The sequence below is a fragment of the Bemisia tabaci genome, chromosome 3, assembly GCF_918797505.1.
Source record: "Bemisia tabaci chromosome 3, PGI_BMITA_v3".
Classification (NCBI taxonomy): domain Eukaryota; kingdom Metazoa; phylum Arthropoda; class Insecta; order Hemiptera; family Aleyrodidae; genus Bemisia; species Bemisia tabaci.
This window is the reverse complement of record NC_092795.1, coordinates 2866533-2886131: the sequence shown is the minus strand read 5'-3', so window position 1 is coordinate 2886131 and position 19599 is coordinate 2866533. Positions and strand designations below refer to the sequence as shown.

At 38.9% G+C, this 19599-nt stretch overlaps 1 protein-coding gene across 2 annotated transcripts in view; it reads right to left on the bottom strand.

Annotated features, from left to right (window-relative positions):
* The window catches only part of LOC109043326 (ABC transporter G family member 23), a 70486-nt gene that overhangs the window by 33047 nt on the left and 17840 nt on the right, over positions 1 to 19599 (bottom strand). For both annotated transcript variants that reach the window (XM_019060510.2, XM_019060509.2), the window contains exon 2: positions 15838 to 16002. In XM_019060510.2, the coding sequence (XP_018916055.2) occupies positions 15838 to 15989 (152 nt within the window). In that variant the 5' untranslated portion in view covers positions 15990 to 16002. The remainder of the gene's footprint in view (positions 1 to 15837; positions 16003 to 19599) is intronic.

Below are 19599 nucleotides of genomic sequence, written 5' to 3'. Positions count from 1 at the left end.
CTCAAATGCACACTAATGCCGTGCTAAGGAAGAACGCCGTATGAGCATTTGAGAGTTGCCAAATTTCCTGTAATAAAATTTTATTCTTGAGGGAAAGTTATGAAAATTTTGCTTCCAAAGTTTCGGGAGCTTTAGATGGCATTGCGAACAAAATTATCTGAAAAATTGGAAGAAAAATCTTCATGTGTTTTCCGGAAAATTCATGTTTTATCAAAGGAAATTTGGCAACGCCTGAAGGTTCATACGGCGTTTTTCCTTAGCACGGCAACAGCTGCGACTTTATGAAGAACAATGTCCTTTTTTGATTAGATTTTCATCAATACGAATTGAACAAGTGTAAACTGTTTGTACTGCACAGCACATACCGAGCAGTAATTATCTGAAGGTGAAGATCTAGGGAATCGAATCAGCCGTAACACTAATGAGCTGACCTCTATTTCTAATACTGGCCTCTCTCGTTTCTTTACTTCTGATCAATACAGACAATCCTGATCAAGAATCCAAGAATGTACTGCAAGATGGTGAAGCATGAGGTGGGAATACTACGTGTACGTAGTTGCATTTGTTCGCAGTCAGAACAGCACTGGCCTCGGAAACTTTGGCTCTCCGCAAATCACTGAAGAATGATTGGTTTTAAGCAATCATACACTTGCATTCGACGCCAAAATTTCCTCTTGAATCAAGAGGGAATAACTATCAATACAATTATCCGGAGAAAAGATTACACATCAAGAAGGAAGTCGAGAGAGAATTCAAGAGTATCTCTGCTTAAATAAAGTTAGTATTTTTTCCAGTCTTTGATACATTGCACATCGCTCACGATGAATTGAAGGGAGCTAAAAACCCAATTTTAGATTTTTGTGATTACTCGTCTCACTAAATTTTGCCTACCGGGATTGGTTTCAGCTACCAAGTATGTGTCAGCTGCCCAGACTAGCGTTTCCTCGAAAGTACTTTTTACACCACATTTTTTGAACTTCAACCCGTCGTATTTCCTGTTGGTTTGATGACTTCTTTGGCCTTGTCTCCACGGGACGTTTCATGGGATTTGTCCCAGGGAAAAATCTCACTTGCGAATTTGGGAAATATATTGAGTTAGTCAATACTAATCATAGTACCAACTAAGAGTCCTTTGAAGTCCAAGGAACGATTTAAAAGGAAGAAGAAGACACTTTGTCGTGTTGTTTAACAGGGAAAAAGCCCAGAAGTTTCATTCATGTGACTCGAACTTGGGATCCCGTGGATCGTCCCGTGGAGACAAGGCGTAAGTACCAATTTCTTTTTTGCAAAACACTCCTCGAAATAGTCCTCGTGAATTTTGAGTCAATAAGCTCTCTCCCACAGTATCAACAAAACTTCTTTGCTCAAGAATCACCCTGTATGATCGCAGATTGTTATGGCGATCGGCTAATTATCTTAAATTACCGAGGATTGCGAAGGAACGGAGAGGGGTGACATCCAACTAGTGTGCACCGCCCATTAAATGGACGTATCTCTGCCGAACGGAACTATGCGCGTTATGACGTGAGCCCTGTTGTGCATATATTCTGATGGGTCTCAGGGCCTCATGTCCTAATGCACACAGTTCCGTTTGGCAGAAGTACGTCCAAATCGTCTCAACTTTCCACAGACGCATTGATACCTCAGAGTCAAAATCATGGGCGTCAATCCCAGCAGTGCCGTGCTAAGGAAAAACGCCGCATGAACCTTCAGGCGTTGCCAAATTTCCATTGATAAAACGCGAATGTCTTGGTAAATTTATGAATATTTCTCATCCAATTTTTCAGATAATTTTGTTCGCAATTTCGCCTAAAGCTCCTGAAAATTTCAAGGAAAAATATGCATAAGTTTTCTAAAAAATAAACATTTTATCGAAGGAAATTTGGCAACTCTCGAATGTTCATACGGCGTTCTTCCTTAGCACGGCAGAGTAGTATAGTCTCTCGCCTTGAACGCTGTAAGCTTCACACGTCAAGCTGTCTGGAGTCTCTGCATGGCTAACTACGGATGTCCGTAGCGGAATTCCCTCCTTAAATTTGTGGCTCCTCTGACGCAAGGGTGTATCTCTATTTTTCCGTGAGCCCCAGAAAGCATGGATTTACATGTAAAATGGGGCTCACATACGCCCTTGCGTCAGAAGAGCGACGAATTGACACAGTCAGTCGAATTCAAGCGCCATGAAGAAACGGATCTCCTCAGCTGTTGGTTCTCAAACAGTAATTACTCCGGATCTTATCGTGCTATTTAAGTGGGCCTAAGTCTCTACTCATTATGTAAGAGGACATACGCTGGCGCCATATTGTGCGGTTGAGGTGTTATGTACTAAACTCTTTGTCAGGGATAAGTAGACCCATCAAGAGTGTGTGAGCTCAATTCTACCTCGTTAAGGAAAAACGTCGTATGGACCCTCAGACGTTGCCAAATGCCATTTAATAAAAAACCAATTCTGAGAGAAGCTTGTGGGTACTTTTCTATCCGTTTTTCCGATAATTTTACGCGCAGTTTAATAGTAAGTATCTTAAAATTGTGAAGGAAAATAGTCGCAGTTTGCCTTAAAAATGTATGTTTCATGAGTGAAAATTTTTTCAACGTCCGGTTTTTCAATGTTCATCGGGCGTTTTTCCTTTACGCGACAGAATGAGGGATGCACTATAAGGAAAGGTTAAATTAAGTCATCACAAAATGGACCGCGTTAAACAGAAAGGAACCAAGCCACATCAGCTATTGCCAAATTGAATTGGGCAATTTAATTTTTTACCTAAAAAACGGTTAAGCGGATTTTTCTGCAAATTTTAGTGAATTTTCTGAGTAGTACGAAGCAAATTCCTCAAAAATGTCAAAAGAATCCGCAAAATCGTTCTCTTGTAAAAAATTAAATTGCTCTATTAAATTTGGCAATAGCTGATGTGGCTTGGTCCTTTCTGTTTAACGCAATCCAAATGTTTCTATACCAAAGTTCATAATTATACTGCTCCCCACCCCTGCGCTGTATATTAAAGAAAAAAATTACCGGAGAGGCTCTAGATTCCTTTCCGTGGATGGAAAAAAAAATATTATTATTAAACATAAGTATTATATTAGTATAAAAACATATGAGCAGTGAACATGCAGTAAATTTTTAAAACATGCATATCAGAAATCAAGAACTTATGAATATTTTTCTTCCAATTTTTCATAGAATTTTGTTCGCACTTTAAATACACATTACCTGAAAATTTCATAGAAAAATATTCATAACTTTTCTCAAAAATAAACATTGTATCGAAGGAAACTTTGGCAACTCTCGAATGTTCATACCGCGTCTTTCCTTAGCACGGCAGTTTGTACCTATGTACCTATGTGTTTTTCATTTTTCATATGTAATTTTTTTACTTTCAGTAATTTTAGACTAGAATTTACAACATGTTTTGAATCCTAAAAATGGACTGAAACTGACGATTTTTTAGTTTCTTGATTTCTGATATGCCTTTTTAAAAAATTTACCGTATGTTCACTGCTCATATGTTTTTATACTAATATAATACTAATGTTTAATACTAATGTTTAATACTAATATTTTTTTCATCCACGGAAAGGAATCCAGAACCTGGCGGTGTGCTTTATTCGGAAATTGGGTACTTCGGGGTAGGTTCGACACCAAGAAAATACAACTTTTCAACGACTTGAGCGCGCACCGTAGTATACGCGCAATGTATGAAGTATCCTGCAGACCAAAGCTGCAGACTCGTATGGCGCTATTCTATGTCGTCAGCGCGCCCCGTGCTGTACGCGCAATGCATGAAGTATCCTGCAGACTTGTAAGGCGCTATACTACGCGTCACGCGCACCGTGCCGCACGCGCAATGTATGAAGTATCCAGCGGTCTTGTAAGGCGCTACTGTGCGCCGTGCGCGCCGGCCGCACTGTGTTTGATGTGATAATTCAAACTTGCGGCGTCAGCGGTTTTGAACTTATGATTTCGAAGTTTTTGTTGAGTTTGTTATTGTCATTTCAAATGACAAAATATTACATAAAACCCTGCTAATTCGCATCTTTTCAATTATATTTTTATTAATAATTTTAAAGCCTCACCGGTAATTTTTTTCTTTAATATACAGCGCAGGGGTGGGGTGGGGCAGCATAATTAAGTGCCTACCCCTTCGTCCGCAATCGCCACCGCCGAAATTCTCTGGTCCGCAAACTCCACCGGCCCTGTTCAGCCTTTCCGGAATCGCCACCATCAAAATATAAGAATCCGCAAACGCCACCGGATTCTTAGAGTCCGCAAACTAGTCGATTTTTTTTTCTTTTTTTTTAAGTTATTTGCGGTCTTTAATCCATTTGAGGCTTCTGCAACCTTGAATGAGCATCGGGTTAAGGAATTAAGTCCAAGTAGAATCTGTTTCTGCAGATTCAATTGTCAGTTCCTTGAAAACTTGTCACCACCATCGGGATTCGAACCCGGGACCAATTGACCTAGAGTCAGACGCGCTGTCCACCGGGCCAACCTGACCGACTACCTAGCTGATGTTCTCTCTCATTCGATGAACTGGGCAACCAGCGGGCTGACTGTTGAAATTGATAGACAAAGCGATAGACAAAAAAGACATAGGGAGTATGGAGCGATCCTATTGGTTGAAACGGGTGGTTGTTACAGACTAAGGGGGAAAATGATGGACTAACTATAGGGTCTCTCGTGGGTTGCCGTTAGTTAGTCTATCACTTACCTCCTTATTTGTCCATTGCAGTCACTTGTTTCCACCAATAGGATCGCGTGGTTTGCAGATTGTCATTTTTGTCTACAGCTTTGTCTATCAATTTCAGTAATTAGCCCGCAGTCCACGGATTGGCCGATCAAAAGATTAAATATTACGCTAACGTTGTCGTTGATTTTAAATGCAATCCATGTGCTAGTCGACGAAAGTCCCCCTCTGGCCGACTTCTAACGAATTTATTCGCGAGATATGGAACGAAACTTAAAATTGAGGACACCGCACCAAGAACAGCCTATAACTGGAAACTGCGTTTTGAGAAAAACGCATTTAAAGTTTTGTTTTTGATGTACTGCGCAGACTTTTCTATGCAGGTACCCTGTTTTGGTGTATTTGGGTGACCTAACCCTTCTATTGAAGGATGCCGGGTAGATTTTGCGATCCATTTTGGGTTTATACTCTCATATATGTATATTTATTTTAAAAAAGCGGTTTATAGGCCATTATTACGCCCAACAGTCATTTTGGTGGCAATATGAAGTATAAATCATTTTAATCACGCATGATTAACGCAAAATGAAAGAATATCGATAGTGAGTAAAGGAAGGGGTAGTTAGCACCTTATAGGCCCGTTTATAGGTCGTTCTTGCACCCATCGATCCAAAGGCCTGACTTAACTCGGAAAAAAAAGGTTTTTCGACCTCGAGCGACTCGAGCCGTTACCTATCTATAATCTGTCGCTACCACAGCATAGTCCAGAGTACGTAGAATCCGAAAAGCAGATGGGCGTAATAACGACCTATACGCCTATAGGCTGTTCTTGGTGCGGTGTCCTCAATTATCAAAGCAATACACAAGTTATGAAAATAAATTTAATGACTTATTTTTTTATTTTCCTCGAAAGTTTTCATTAAAAATTTACGAGTTTTCTAAATCTTAGATTTGCGTGTTGCATATTCATAGTTGAAGGCGCTTCCGCTTTACAAAGACTAAACCAAGCACTGATTCAACTTCCGCTTTTGGCATTTCGCACCAAAAATAAACGAGAATTGTCGTTAGTCGTTGCCTTTGAATAACGGAGTACCCATTTCCTGGAACTGTTGCCATCTCAATCCCTTCACTAAAAAAAAAATGCCGCTCATTGATTGGTCAACGAATTTTAGGCTTTCGTGGATTTTCTGAGTTTTGATGGATATTTTCGCCGAAAATTTTCATTTTACTGTTAGTTTCATTGATCTCTTCCTCAATAAAACGAGCCATGAAAGTTTGTTCAGAAATTATGTCAGAAGTTGGAAAAGAGAAAATCCATGAAAGCCTGAAATTCCTACTCCATCTCTATTGGTCCATTGGATAGCGGAGGTGCACGAAGTTACCGGCGAAATAGAGGAGCGAGTCTGCACGTAGGAAACGGGCTCATTGTCAGTGGTAATTCCGATGGACTTCAACTTGGTCTTCGAGGTGGACGAGTGCAGGAAGCCCGACGAAGACAGATTGTTGACTCATTGTTTGAGTTACTCGATGGCAACCTGCATTTAGCACCGTCGTAATAATCACTTTGTTATTCATTTGTTTTATGAGAGCGCTTGCCCGTTTGCCAGATCGGACCAGGAAAACCTACACTGGGGTTTTTCGATTGGTTGATTAACCAATCCATCAAATTTTTCGACGGTCAAAAATTCACTAATCGATTAATAATCTACTCGAATCAAAATCAATTGATTATTTAATCGATTCATAGGCATATTTTGAGACGGTAAATTTTCAGTGGAAACTCATGTGCGCTGAACATTTAATTTAGCAAAGTGAGGCACAATTATTTCTGTTTTTTCTCTTGAGATCCTGAGTTTCCACAAAATATCAGCACTGTTGGGCTTAGAAATTTTTGATGTTTTCTGCTGATCTTTAGGAATGTGACCTGGGAACTAGGAAATTTTAAACTTCGATTCATCGGTAGTGAATAATCGATCAAAGAGTTGAATTTTACAAACTATACAAACTGTACAAAATTTTCTCTCTGCGGACAAAATGAGGCGAAACCAGCATGATCAAAATTATAAAGGCTGGTACCGCTGGTTTATGCTAAAAAAAAACTATGTGCATAGGGATTGCGTGTGACATAGTTCCTTTTAGCATAAATACGTTCAATTATAAAATCTTAAGAGTAACGTAGACAGAATCACTCAAGAGGCGCGAAGCGCTTTGAGAGGTTTTAAACCGCGAAACACTCAGGAGGAATAGCCCCCAGGTTTTGAAAAGAAGGGGAACTAGAGACATGAGACCTGGGTTTAAACGTGTGATTTTCTACAGGAAAAAGGACTGAGCATATGGAATGAGTAATGAGCATCGATATTTCACCATCTGCTTGTTTATGTATTTAATAGAATGTCTGATTTCCCATAAGTTAGTGTAAAAACATTCTTCAATACCTTTTTGCAATTTTGAATCACGTGACCTTGTCTTTTCCGTTTATGAAAGGTGAAGAATCGACAAAAATTTGAATCATTCCTAAATATACTGGACGTATTCATGCTAAAAGGAACTATGTGCGAAGGGTTTGCGGGTAACATAGTTCTCTTTAGCATAAATACGTCCAACTGGTGTATTGTTTTCATGAATCGAAACTCTATTTAGTAGTAAGACATTTCGTCAAAGATACGACGAGTAGAGGATTATAGCTTCCATTCATACACACAGGCTGTTGCAAAAGGTGAACTTAGGCAATTTAATGCTGTTTGGAGACGTATATGAGTTCTTTCAGGATTATTGGTTTGAATTATAGACAGTATATGCCTCGTTATTTTTTTCCTGGGAAAAATTGTCTCATTACTGATTTCCTCATTGAATTTATTTTTAAGACATCTAATAAGTACCCCCTTTTTCAAACAGTGTTCTTGTTACAAGAACGCAAACCCCTATTTGGACAATGGAAATTCCAGATGTCTCAACATAAATTCAGTGAAAAAATCAGATCTTGGCGCGATACAAGCTCGATTTTATTTATCAGATTTTAATGTATAATTTTTTTGTGAAGAAACGAACGCATTTTATTTTTTCAAAGTTTTTAATAAAATTTTAAGAGTTAGAAAATTTGGCGAAAATCTGGAGGAATAATATTTGTTGGTTTTTGTTTCTTTAAAAAAATAAATGAATAAAAAAATCCAACAAATTTGCCACGTTTCGAGCGGAGATAAGCATTTTCCAACTCTCGCCATGTAGATTTAATTTCGTTGGCCAGGAAATCGAAATGCGCGGAAGAACGAGATTTTTCAGGTCCGTAAGATAATATTTATTCCGATGAGCAGAATCCGGGACTTGGCTTAATAATTCCACCGGAATAACCGTTGCTAAAAGATAACGAAGGCGAACCCACCAGATTCTGACCTTGGTCAATCTCGACGCAAAGATGCCTCACAGAGACGTGGCACTCCACAGACGTTGGGTCATCGACCCAAGTCGAAGTGAATGTCATTAATCGACGAGACTTTTTCACCGTGGTCAGACATCCGGGAGCCAATACCGAGCCAGTACCAATGATTGCCAACTGGCGCATTTGGCAACATGATTGCCTCCTCTCTCCCCCTCCTTCTTTCCACAATACGATGCTAAACTTGGCAACGCACAAGCATGATCATTCAGTTAAGAAAAGGCGCAACATGCAGCTACATTTTGCGGGATTCCGTTTTTGGCGAGATATCGTACTGTAACAAAGTTCACTATTGGTAGTTCAGCGCGCCTTATTTCAACCTTTTGGGAACTTTTCGTGAAGGGGCAGGGGGCTAGAAGGGAACCTCATCAAGGGGGATCTAATGGGGTATAGAAAACCCCAAAAATGAGAAGGGTCTGCGGTCTGTCTGAGTTTGCGGGACTCTTTTAGCTCCAAAAGAGAGTTCGGAGAATTCTCCTAGCTTTGCAGGGGGGTCAGGGGACCTCTCCCGGAAAATTTTCAATAATTGAGTCGTCTCAGGAGCATTTAGAGCGCTGGGTGTAGAAAGGGCATTTCTTGGCAGCGGCGCACAGTGGATAGAGTCAATAAGAGAGGTCGGACAAAATTTGGAAACTGTAAACACTTTAAGCTCCGTTCATAGAAAACTTTGAGGTTTAAAAGTGGTTGCATTGGTTTCCTCGTGAAATTTTCATCCTGAAATACCGCTTGAAATTTAAAATTTGGTGAGAATAAACATCAAAATTTGCGGTTTTAGTCAAAAATTTCATGTCCGACCTCTCTTTAATTGACTCGATCCACTGTGCGGCGTCTCAAAATCTCGACTAACGTTTCATCCATCGTGATGAAAGCAAATTCATTTCAAGTTTGGAATTCATTTAAAACTTTAATCGAATATTCCTCATGATTTTACACCGCTGAAAACGGAAAATTTCAGAAAATTGACCCAATAGTTTCCTCTTTAAAACATATATTAGAGGTAGAGATTCTGAGACACCTTAATTTGGAGCTATGCACCGAAAATGGGTTCTACTCTATTTTCCAAGATGAAAGGTATGTCATGCGCTTACTTGGTAAAATCCCTCACATTTCTTAAGAGGAACCAGCTCCCTCCGTCCCCCCTATCATCACCCGTGGCTCTAATATTCATAACGTAACAATTTTCAGAACTTCTTGTACTTGCATTGCAATAGAGGCGAGTGTTTCGCCACAAGTCCTACTTTTATCAATTTTATTTGCGCTTGTTGCTTGTTGCGTGGCCAGGAACCGGTCAAGCTTGTAAAGTGCCTCTTGCCTTGGCTCTGAATAGAATGGTCGGATAAATAAAAGATATTGCACGGAAATGAACTTCTTTCACCTTTGACGGTGTCACCAGAGTTTCATTTATTTTCAAAAGATCGCGACCTCTATGGCTTTATCTTGTGAACGTTGAAAGATTTTATTTGAAAATGCATTCATTTACTCGGGACGGTTGCAACTCGTTTACGGAAGAACAGAGCACGCGGGGTTGTTGGACGATGCGGACATTTCCAATTAATTGTAGTAGTATCTCTATAAATTAGGTTAATAGCCCGAATGTTGCGGCACTGCCGCAGTGAATTGGAAATATCCATATCGTCCACCGAATTGGGGTGGTACTAAAATTTTACGATATAATCCCTGAAACATTTTTTCCGTGTTGATTGGTGAGTGACACTTGGTTTGTGAAGGTAAGCCATTTTTGAATACACCAGAAACCAGAATGAGCAGTTCAAGAGCAATCTGTTCGTAGTTCAAGAACAGTTTGTATCCCAAAAATTGCGATCTAGGCTGAGACAGTTGGGTAAGTCGTGAAAAATGCACCAATAAAATGAAAAGGTAATATTCAATAAATGATCAACAACGAGAATGAGTCTTTTTTATAGACGCAAGGATTCGGCATTTCTGAAATTTGATCTCACCGCATGAAAAACCCATTACCGTTTACCATTATGGTCAAATTAGCCATAGTAAATAAAATTGCAAAGACAACGAATAACCGTTTGCAAATTGAATAATGAATTTTATGTATGAGTGGCGAGGAGTTAAAGATCGATTTTCGATAATTCCCCATTTGAAGCTTTGGTAAAGAATCTATTATTAAGGTGTTTGTTGCAAACGCCCTATGTTTATCGATCCTTTTCCAAAGGTTCAAATGGCAGATCAATCTATACATAGAAAATCACACCGCGCCATTGATAAGTATGAAGAGGCAGAAAGGAACCATTCTGCAAATACTAAGAGTTTACGCTGGACGAAAATTAAATGATAGTCATTTAAAATTTAGGCGCATTTCGTCATATGCCTCACGTCATTCCTACCTAATTAAAGCACAGTTCAAGAAATATTAACGCAAAGACCACTATCTCGGGTTCAGCCGCTATATCACGCACTGTTTCCAAAAGTCGTAAAACAGCTATAGCAGAGGAACTACTCTATAGTGCACACTGGTACGTGTATCTGGGTAAGTGCTGAGTTGCGATAGGGCATGGTGATATTACTGTACTGCCGACAGCTCATAATACACCGTTGTTTGGAGGAATACCTGTCTAACTGGGCTATCTCCAACATGTGAAAATTTCACTTCAGTGGCGGTAATTGTCGCATTTCAATAAAGTAAGCCAACATTATGATAAATAAATATCATTTGAGAGTTAATGTGTCATAAGTTCTCAAAAATAATAATGTTTTAAGAAAAAAAGTATCGTCATCAGGAAACTCTTCTTAATTTATACGGAAATAAAAAATTACGAACAAATTTTACGATAATTATTGTGACTGAAACTGTATTCTTTTTAAATTTTTACTTATACGATTTTTGAAATGAGATTTAGCTCTTGAAGTGAATTAAAATTTAACAAAAAAAAATTATTGACCTCCTTAAAGATGTATCTGCAAATATTTTTGTTTAACCTCCGCGAGGTACATGAATTTTACTATGCATGTCACTACGCGTTAAAAGTTTTTTTTTTTTTATTTACTTTTTTTTAAATCGAAATTAGATCCTCTCCTATGAGTTAGACATTTGTTTTTTTTTTTTTGTTTCTTTTGTGCAGAATTATTTCAGAAGTACTGACACCCAGGCGTACGGCGTATGAGAATTACAATTTCTTAAGAGTCATATTGTGCGGAGACTCCCCCCGAGAAAAAATGGATCGTTCCAGCTCATTCAGGATCATTCAATTTTCAATGATCCTGAATGAGTTTGAATGATTCTTCAATGAGCTTGAATGATCCCGAATGAGCTTGAGTGCGCTGGCTCGTTGGATCGTTCAATTTGAATGATCCGGATCGTTCAACTTGAACGATCCGGATCATTCACCCAATGTGCTTGAATGCGCTGGCTCATTCGATCATTCAACATGGATGCACTGACTCGTTGGATCGTTCAACTTGCATGATCCGGATCATTCAATTTGAATGATTCAATTAGTCAGCTCATTCAAACTCATTGGGCCAATGATCAGGCTCATCGTAGCTGAATCATCAGGAGCATTGAAATTGAATGACCCAACATGCTGGCTCAATCAAGCTCATTGGGTCAACGATCATGATTATTTAAGTTGAATAAGCCACCAGCATGCCAGCAGCTGATTGGGTCACTTGGACAGTTTTCACCTCCAACCATTCTACATTAATATCATCGCGCCAGTGTTCGAAACTCACCTTGTGAGTTTTAGAAGCCATGTGGCGCATCAATAGACGCAAATGCACATGGGTAGCCATTTTCACTTCGCAGTTTTTCTTCGACAGAAAAATGAAGGAATAAGGGAAAAGTTCAAAAACACTGACTCGCCAGAAATTTCATCCAATTCCTCTTGAAGTAAGCTCATCATCCGCTCTATTAGAGTAACAGTGTGAATGTACCTTCAATAAAAGTAGTTTGAAGGAGAAAATATTTTTGCTACAAACTATCTCCCACATGCTGTCCAGAATTCAAACCACAAAACAGTCATGATGGGAGAGGCTCGTAGCCAAATTTACTGAGAAAATTGCGAATATTACTTTCCAAAATTTTTAGACAATTTTGTGCGCAATTTAATCTAAAATATCTGAACTTTTCTAGAAAAAAAAATACATGAATATTTTCAAAAATACATGTTTTATCAAGGGAAATTTGGCAACTCTCGGATGTTCATCCGGCGTTCTTCCTTAGCACGGCAGTGCTGCAGGGATACTTTCCATCGACAACTGAAGAATTTAACTAGAAAGAAACATATAAAAATAACAGCATAACAAAAAAAATGTTGAATTGAAGAATAAACCGCGCGTTTAGAATTGCATGAGCGATGTCGCTGTTACTCTGATTTAAAAGAAAGATACCAGCAAAAATTACATTGGGATACAGGGGTATAAAATTGGCTTTGTCTCTGAAATAATTAATTTACCTTAGATTGTGCTTTGAAGTGATACAAGGCAGTAGGTAATTACAAATTTGTGCTTGAGTGTTTGTTCAAATGAAGTGTCATCGATGGAGAAAATTTTATTGAAGTAAAATTGTGTCCTCGGACCATAAAGCAGTGCATTTGATGACTGGAGCACAACTCACAGGTATAAGGTAACATCATACTGATAACTTGTTAAACGGTCAAGGGAAAAAACAATAAATAGAATTTAAAGCGACATAGAAGAGAAATTACAGAACAGAGGATTTCAATTTTCGAGGAAAGTAGGGCCTCTCTCTCACTAGCTTTTCTGAAAATTCTTAAGATTAGCCTTATGACAGTAAAAAAATGAGCCTTACATGATAATATAAAAAAAAGAGACGAGAAATTGACATAATCATAGCAATCCTTAAGACAGGAGGATGGGAAAATATTTCAGCAATGTGGCAACGCCGTTACTTCCCCGCCTCCCACCACTCGTTTGCTGCGTGAAGAAAACAAAAGAAGATGACCGTTGAGCCAAGGAAGATGGAAATTCCACCCCCGAACCTGTAACGGCCGAGGGGTCGCGGTATTCGCCACTTGGTCTGATCAGTCTTGCTGCCTGCGTATCATTAGCGTGTTGCCGCTCAGATTTTTCGTCTGTGTTGCTTTAAATTCTATGTATTTATTGTTTTTTCGCTGGACTGTTTAACAAGTTATCAGTATAAACTTACCTTATACCTGTGAGTTGTGCTCCAGCCATCAAATGCACTGCTTTGTGTTCCGAGGACACAATTTTACTTCAATATTTTCTCCATCGATAACGCTTCATTTGAACAAACACGCAAGCACAAAATTGTAAGTACTATTGCCTTATTTCACTTCAAAGCACAATCTAAGGTAAATTAATTATTTCAGAGACAAAGCCAATTTTATACCCCTGTATCCCAATGTAATTTTTGCTTGTTTCTTTCTTTTAAATCAGAGTAAAACAGCGACATCGCTTATGCAATTCTAAACGCGCGGTTAATTCTTCAATTCAACATTTTTCTGGTTATGCTGTTAATTTAATATGTTCCATTTTAGTTAAATTTTTCAGTTGTCGATGGAAAGAATCCCCGCAGCAGCTCTGCAACTCGGCGGCAAAGCTACGAGCCTCTCCCACAATGACTGTTGTGTGGTTTGAATTCTTGACAGCGTGTGGGAGATGGTTTGTAGCAAAAATTTTCACCTTCAAACTACTTTTATTGTAGTACCTACATTCACACTGTTGCTGTAATAGGGCGGAGGATGAGCTTACTTCAGGAGGAATTGGATAAACTTCTGGTGAGTCTGTGTTTTTTTAACTTTCCCTATCATCATATGTTTTTTTGGTTTTTTCCCCTTCATTTTTCTGTTGAAAAAAAACTGCGAAGTGAGAATGGATATCCATGTACTTTTGCTTCTATACTATTTACAATCTTTTTATAATAGATTCTCATCAGACCGAGACCTTGACTCACTGGAAATCAACGATCAGGAGAATTCAAGCTGGCTGGGATTCAACGATCAGGATCATTCAAGCTATAGTTGGGATTCAACGATCAGGATCATTCAAGCTCGTTGAAATTCAACGATCAGGATCATTCAAGCTCGTTGAAATTCAACGATCAGGATCATTCAAACTCGTTGGAATTCAATGATCAGGATCATTCAAGCTCATTGGAATCCAATGATCCGGATCATTCAAGCTCGTTGAAATCCAATGATCCGGATCATTCAAGCTCGTTGAAATTCAACGATCAGGATCATTCAAACTCGTTGGAATTCAATGATCAGGATCATTCAAGCTCATTGAAATCCAATGATCCGGATCATTCAAGCTCGTTGAAATCCAATGATCCGGATCATTCAAGCTCGTTGAAATCCAATGATCCGGATCATTCAAGCTCGTTGAAATCCAATGATCCGGATCATTCAAGCTCGTTGAAATCCAATGATCCGGATCATTCAAGCTCGTTCAAATCCAATGATCCGGATCATTCAAGCTCATTGAAATTCAATGATCAGGATCATTCAAGCTCATTGAAATTCAATGATCAGGATCATTCAAGCTCATTCGGGCGCATTAAAATTCAATGATCAAGTGAACGATCTGGATCATTCAAATTTGAATGAGCTGACGAAAAACTCATTCAAATTGAATGATCCGGATCGTTCATTTTTCAATGAGCTTGAATGATCCATTTTTTCTCGGGCCATCTGTGTATTAGAAACTTACGCTGAAATCGATGAGCTTACTGTTTGGTAATACATTTCTGCCGTAAAGTTTAAAGGTGCTAAACTAGTCATGTAAGTTGCATCGCCATGCGGAGGCGCACCTCAACGCCTCAATACGTCTATTTGAATGATCCTGTAGCAAATATTCATTAAAAATAATTACCACCGACCTCTGACCGACCATTTCAATAATCTATTGTCGGCAGGTGATCACAAGTCAATTTATCAAACAGGTAAGATATGTCTTGTGCCTCGTTTTACGAGCATGCACCGAAAGAAAAATGTGCTTGGCTCAAGCGTGATGATTCTTGAATTTGCCGCCAAAAAGTTTTTTTTTATCTTGATTTCAGCTGAATTTTTCTTGATACAAGAAACATAAGGCTTAGGTTAAGCAAAAAAGTAGTTTACATTGAGCAGAAAAATTCTCGATTTAAGAAAAAATACATCTTGGGTGGCAAATTTAAGATTTTTTTTTCAGTGTATACCACATGCTGCCTCGTGTGCGATTAATCTTACGGTTTTTGTAAATTAACAAAAATTGAAATTGAACTCCTTCGCCGAAAGAATAAGTTGCTTGGTTGGAATTAAAGTATCACAGTTTTATAAGCAAGACACGATAATAAGACGAGAAATGTATTACGTCCAATCTTATAAGTTCAAACTTTGCGGAAGATACCTTTCATTCTTAGCAATTTGGACTCATCGGCTTTGCCTCAAAAAACTGCCTTGGAGACTTTAACGCGGAGTAAAGAAAAAGTCAATTACTTATTTTGTTCCCGTGCAGGAAGGACGGCTGGGTATACAGATTAGTAAACGATGAGTACTAAATGATGATACTATGATACATTAACACTATTACGGAGTGGAATCTACTCTTCTTGCGGAATGTCATACACGTTTATGGTGCTGGTTTCATTTCGCATTCGTACCTAAAACTGGGAGGTTTCGGGCGTTAGATAAGCTACGGCACCGAATTCTACTCCTCGATTTTAAACAGTGTAATCAAAAACCTCCCCTGATCACTGATTTAAACTGGAGAAGAAAAAAGGAAAGTACTTACACGGTGCTTTGTTTGACTGTCATGTTGAGGTTTTTGAGTATGACCGCGGTGGGGGTGTAGCGTTTATAGGCGTTCCGAACCGCCACGGCCGCTTGGGCCGTCGAGTCCGTTTCATCCGCACAAATTTCGCCCACGAATCCGCCATTTTCCATCACTCAAGTGTACCTATAACACAACAGCATCACCAAATTAAATCTCCGTTGAATCAAATTGAAGTGTCTGTAAAGAAAAATGAGAAAATCAATGTGTCAATTAATGAATCAATCAAACCAACCGAGAAACAGTGACCCCACGTTTAGATTACTTTGTTATCTACTTCTCAAATTAACACAAAATGTCGGTTGCTTTTTCTCACTAAGTACACCAATCAACGGTGGCAAAAATTGCTACTACAAAAGTTCTACTAACCCTCAACATTGCAATGCATGCGTCGTATTACAAATTAATAATAAAATGTAGGCATAAATAAAGTAAAAATGCACAATGCGGAACGCTATTCAAGCAAGCGACAAGGAGCAATCACTATGGCGATTAGTAAGAGTCAATAATGATATGAGTAAAAACATGCCATGTAACAAAATAACATGCCAAAGATTATGTGTTGCTTCTTTACATTAATGGCTTAAAAATAACATCTAGAGTTTACGGCGACACAACAAATAAAACGTCATTTTCTGCAATTATTTTGTATCATCTCTATACAACGTTTGCCAGGTTTTGGATCATCGAACTGAAATTGATCATCTTGAACTCATTATAAACTTAGTAGATTTGTACAAAACATTGGCGTATCCAGAAAACAGGCAAAATCGTTTTATTCTCTATATAAACCTACGGAAATGTATCGATTCTCGGAGGAGCCTGGTGCTCCGACAAGAATCAGTTAGTTAACAAGGGTTTAAATGGAAGAAATCCGGTGTTGCCAAATTGCTGGATCCGCCTCTGGCGCAAAAAATCACCACTGATCGTGCTCCGTTCGAGAGTGAGTTCATTACATTCTAAGTCATATGTACACTGAAAGATACGGAAGTAATACTTCCCCCTCTGTTTTCTGGAAAGTATAAAAATAGTTTCTTTCACATGTAGAGAGGAATGTTAGTCTTGGAGGCCGATCCATTTCTCAACCACTATGATTGAGGAAAAATTATGTGAAAAAACTTTCAAAAGGGGGAAAAGTCTATTCTCCGCTGATTGAAATAATGTGTCTGGTCCGACTGATCAGCGGCAAATCTGGTGACTGCCGTGCTAAGGAAAAACGCCGTATGAACCTACAGGCGTTGCCAAATTTTCTCCGATATAACACGAATTTCCTGGTAAACGTATGAATATTTTCCTTCCGATTTTTCGGATGATTTTGTTTGCAATTCCACTTAAAGCTCCTGAAAATTTCAAGGAAAAACATTCATAACTCTCCTCAAAAATAAGCATTTCATCGAAGGAAATTTGGCAACTCTCGAATGTTTATACGGCGTTCTTCCCTAGCACGGCAGTGAGTCAATCAGGCTTAAGATCCGGTTCCTCCAGTCTGTTGAAAACAACAGTTGATTGTGAAAGGAAAAAAACTGAAATGGAAAAATTGCTAGTTCAGAGTAAGGTGAAAAATCCAATAATGGAGGGGGACTCACGAAACAGTGAAACGCGTGGTGGATTACTTTAATGAAAAAATGAGACAGAATCAATGTTCCGAAAACAAGTTTCTCTCTGGATGTCTTGGAACTTACGAGTGTTCTTTCCCGACGATTTTAGAGCGATTTCAGACAGGGGATTTATTGGACTGGAATGCTGCAGGTGGATTTAAAATACCGCGGAAGCGGAGGCCGATGCATTACAAGCGAGACATTTTAAATTCATTTGAAGTGAGAAGCTAGTAAAACACGTGATAAATGTTTCAAAATAGCTAGAATTTCTGCAAGAATAGTATCGTTTTCAATTGCAATTTCAAATTTCATTGACTCACTTTTAATTGCGCAAACCCGAATCACGTGATCTTCAAAGTTCAAGATATTTTTATCGAACATTTCTGGAAAACATACCAAGTGCAAAATAAGATAATAAAAATAAACGATCAGTAATATACCTTGTTAGATTTGGCTTAGCCTAATAAATTTTGGAATTTTTGTGACGTCATAATTGAGTGGTTTTAAGGTAGGTGACAGCTCTGCGAGAGCAGTCTCGAGTATATGGAGGGACAAAGTTTGAAATTTCCACGAAAGCTATTCTATGCATGGGAAAATTTTTGCCCAAATTTCGAACCCTAAATTTTCAAGAAAAATCGAGTTTCCATTCAGGATTTTAGAAGAAAAAAATTGAATTTTTTCATTGTAAATTATTTTATGAATGACACTATCTTTCAAATAACGTTTCAAACGTAACTTATTTTACATGTTCCTAGGATACACTAAAAAACCCCGGCTCCGGGAACCGTAATTACGGGCTATATAGCACTACCGTGCGTTGCAGGTGAGGAGGCCGTAAGTCCCGCATTCAGGAGTCAGAGCATCGGCCTCTGAGCCGGGAGCTCTTTTTGCTACGGGTTTAGAGGCCGTTGCTCCGGCTCCTGAATGGGGGACTCGCGGTCTCCTCGCCCGAAACGCACGGTAGTGCTGTAATTACGGCTCCTGGAGCCGGAGTTTTTTTTCAGTGCAATTATGATGGTTAAAAAGCTGCAATTTCCTGTATTTTTCCTTAAATTTCTGTCGATGTTCTTCGATTTCTCTCCATTTTCCTAGTCATGAAATATTCACAAACTTTCTTAGGTATCCCAGGTTTTCCGATCGCCAACGAATTTAAGAAATAAAACTGAAACTGAGTGATAATTATGGGGCTCCATATTCACAATGTGGAAATATTTATGCTTTGTCGCCGACAACTTCAACTACCGCCAACATAAATAGCTGATTACTCAAAGGCAAAGACTGAAAATTGGACGCATAGCTTCATTTCCAGTCAAGTTCAAGTCTGGCCCAGCGCCAAGCGTATGACATACTCGGAGAGGCCCGTCTCAAAATCATTGGTCCGAAGATGCCAAATGCTCGTTTATTTCATCGAAAGTTCCACTGATTCATTTAACTATCTCATTTCGATCCACCGCCTTCGAATACTATTACCTTACGTAGTAACTTCAAGTTCAAGTTTATCCGTCAATCCGCGGGGCTAGTTTTATCGACAGGAGTGCCAGATCGTACTCGAGACTTGTTTTCTCGAGTTGAATCATGTCTATCTAATAGGAAACGGAGGAGGCAATCATGAATGAAGGTGACTGTAGATTAACTGTGCGTCCATGATTGACTGAAAGTGGCTGCCCAGTGCTCATTCCAAGCGGTCTCGAATCAAATTGAGTTAGTTGCGCATGGCATAGAATCTGTTTATGATGTTTGAGTTTCATAGATTATCAAGCACTAAACGGACGCATTTATGCTAAAAGGAACTATGTCTCACGCAAACCATATGCACATGGTTCCTTTTAGCATAAATGCGTCCAAATACTCTGCCGTGCTACGGAAAAAACGACGTGTGAACAATCGAATGCTACCAAATTTCCCCTCATAAAAATTCAGATTGAGAGGAAACTGTTCATATTTTTTCTTGAGATTGACAGGTATTACATGTAGATTTGATTGCGAACACATTTTTCTGGAAAATTGGATGAAAAATATTTACAACTTACACGATAAAATTGTATTTTTTTTCAAACGAAATGTGGCAACGCCTGAGGGTTCATTTGGCGTTTTTCCTTATCACGGCAGTACTGCCGATGCCGTC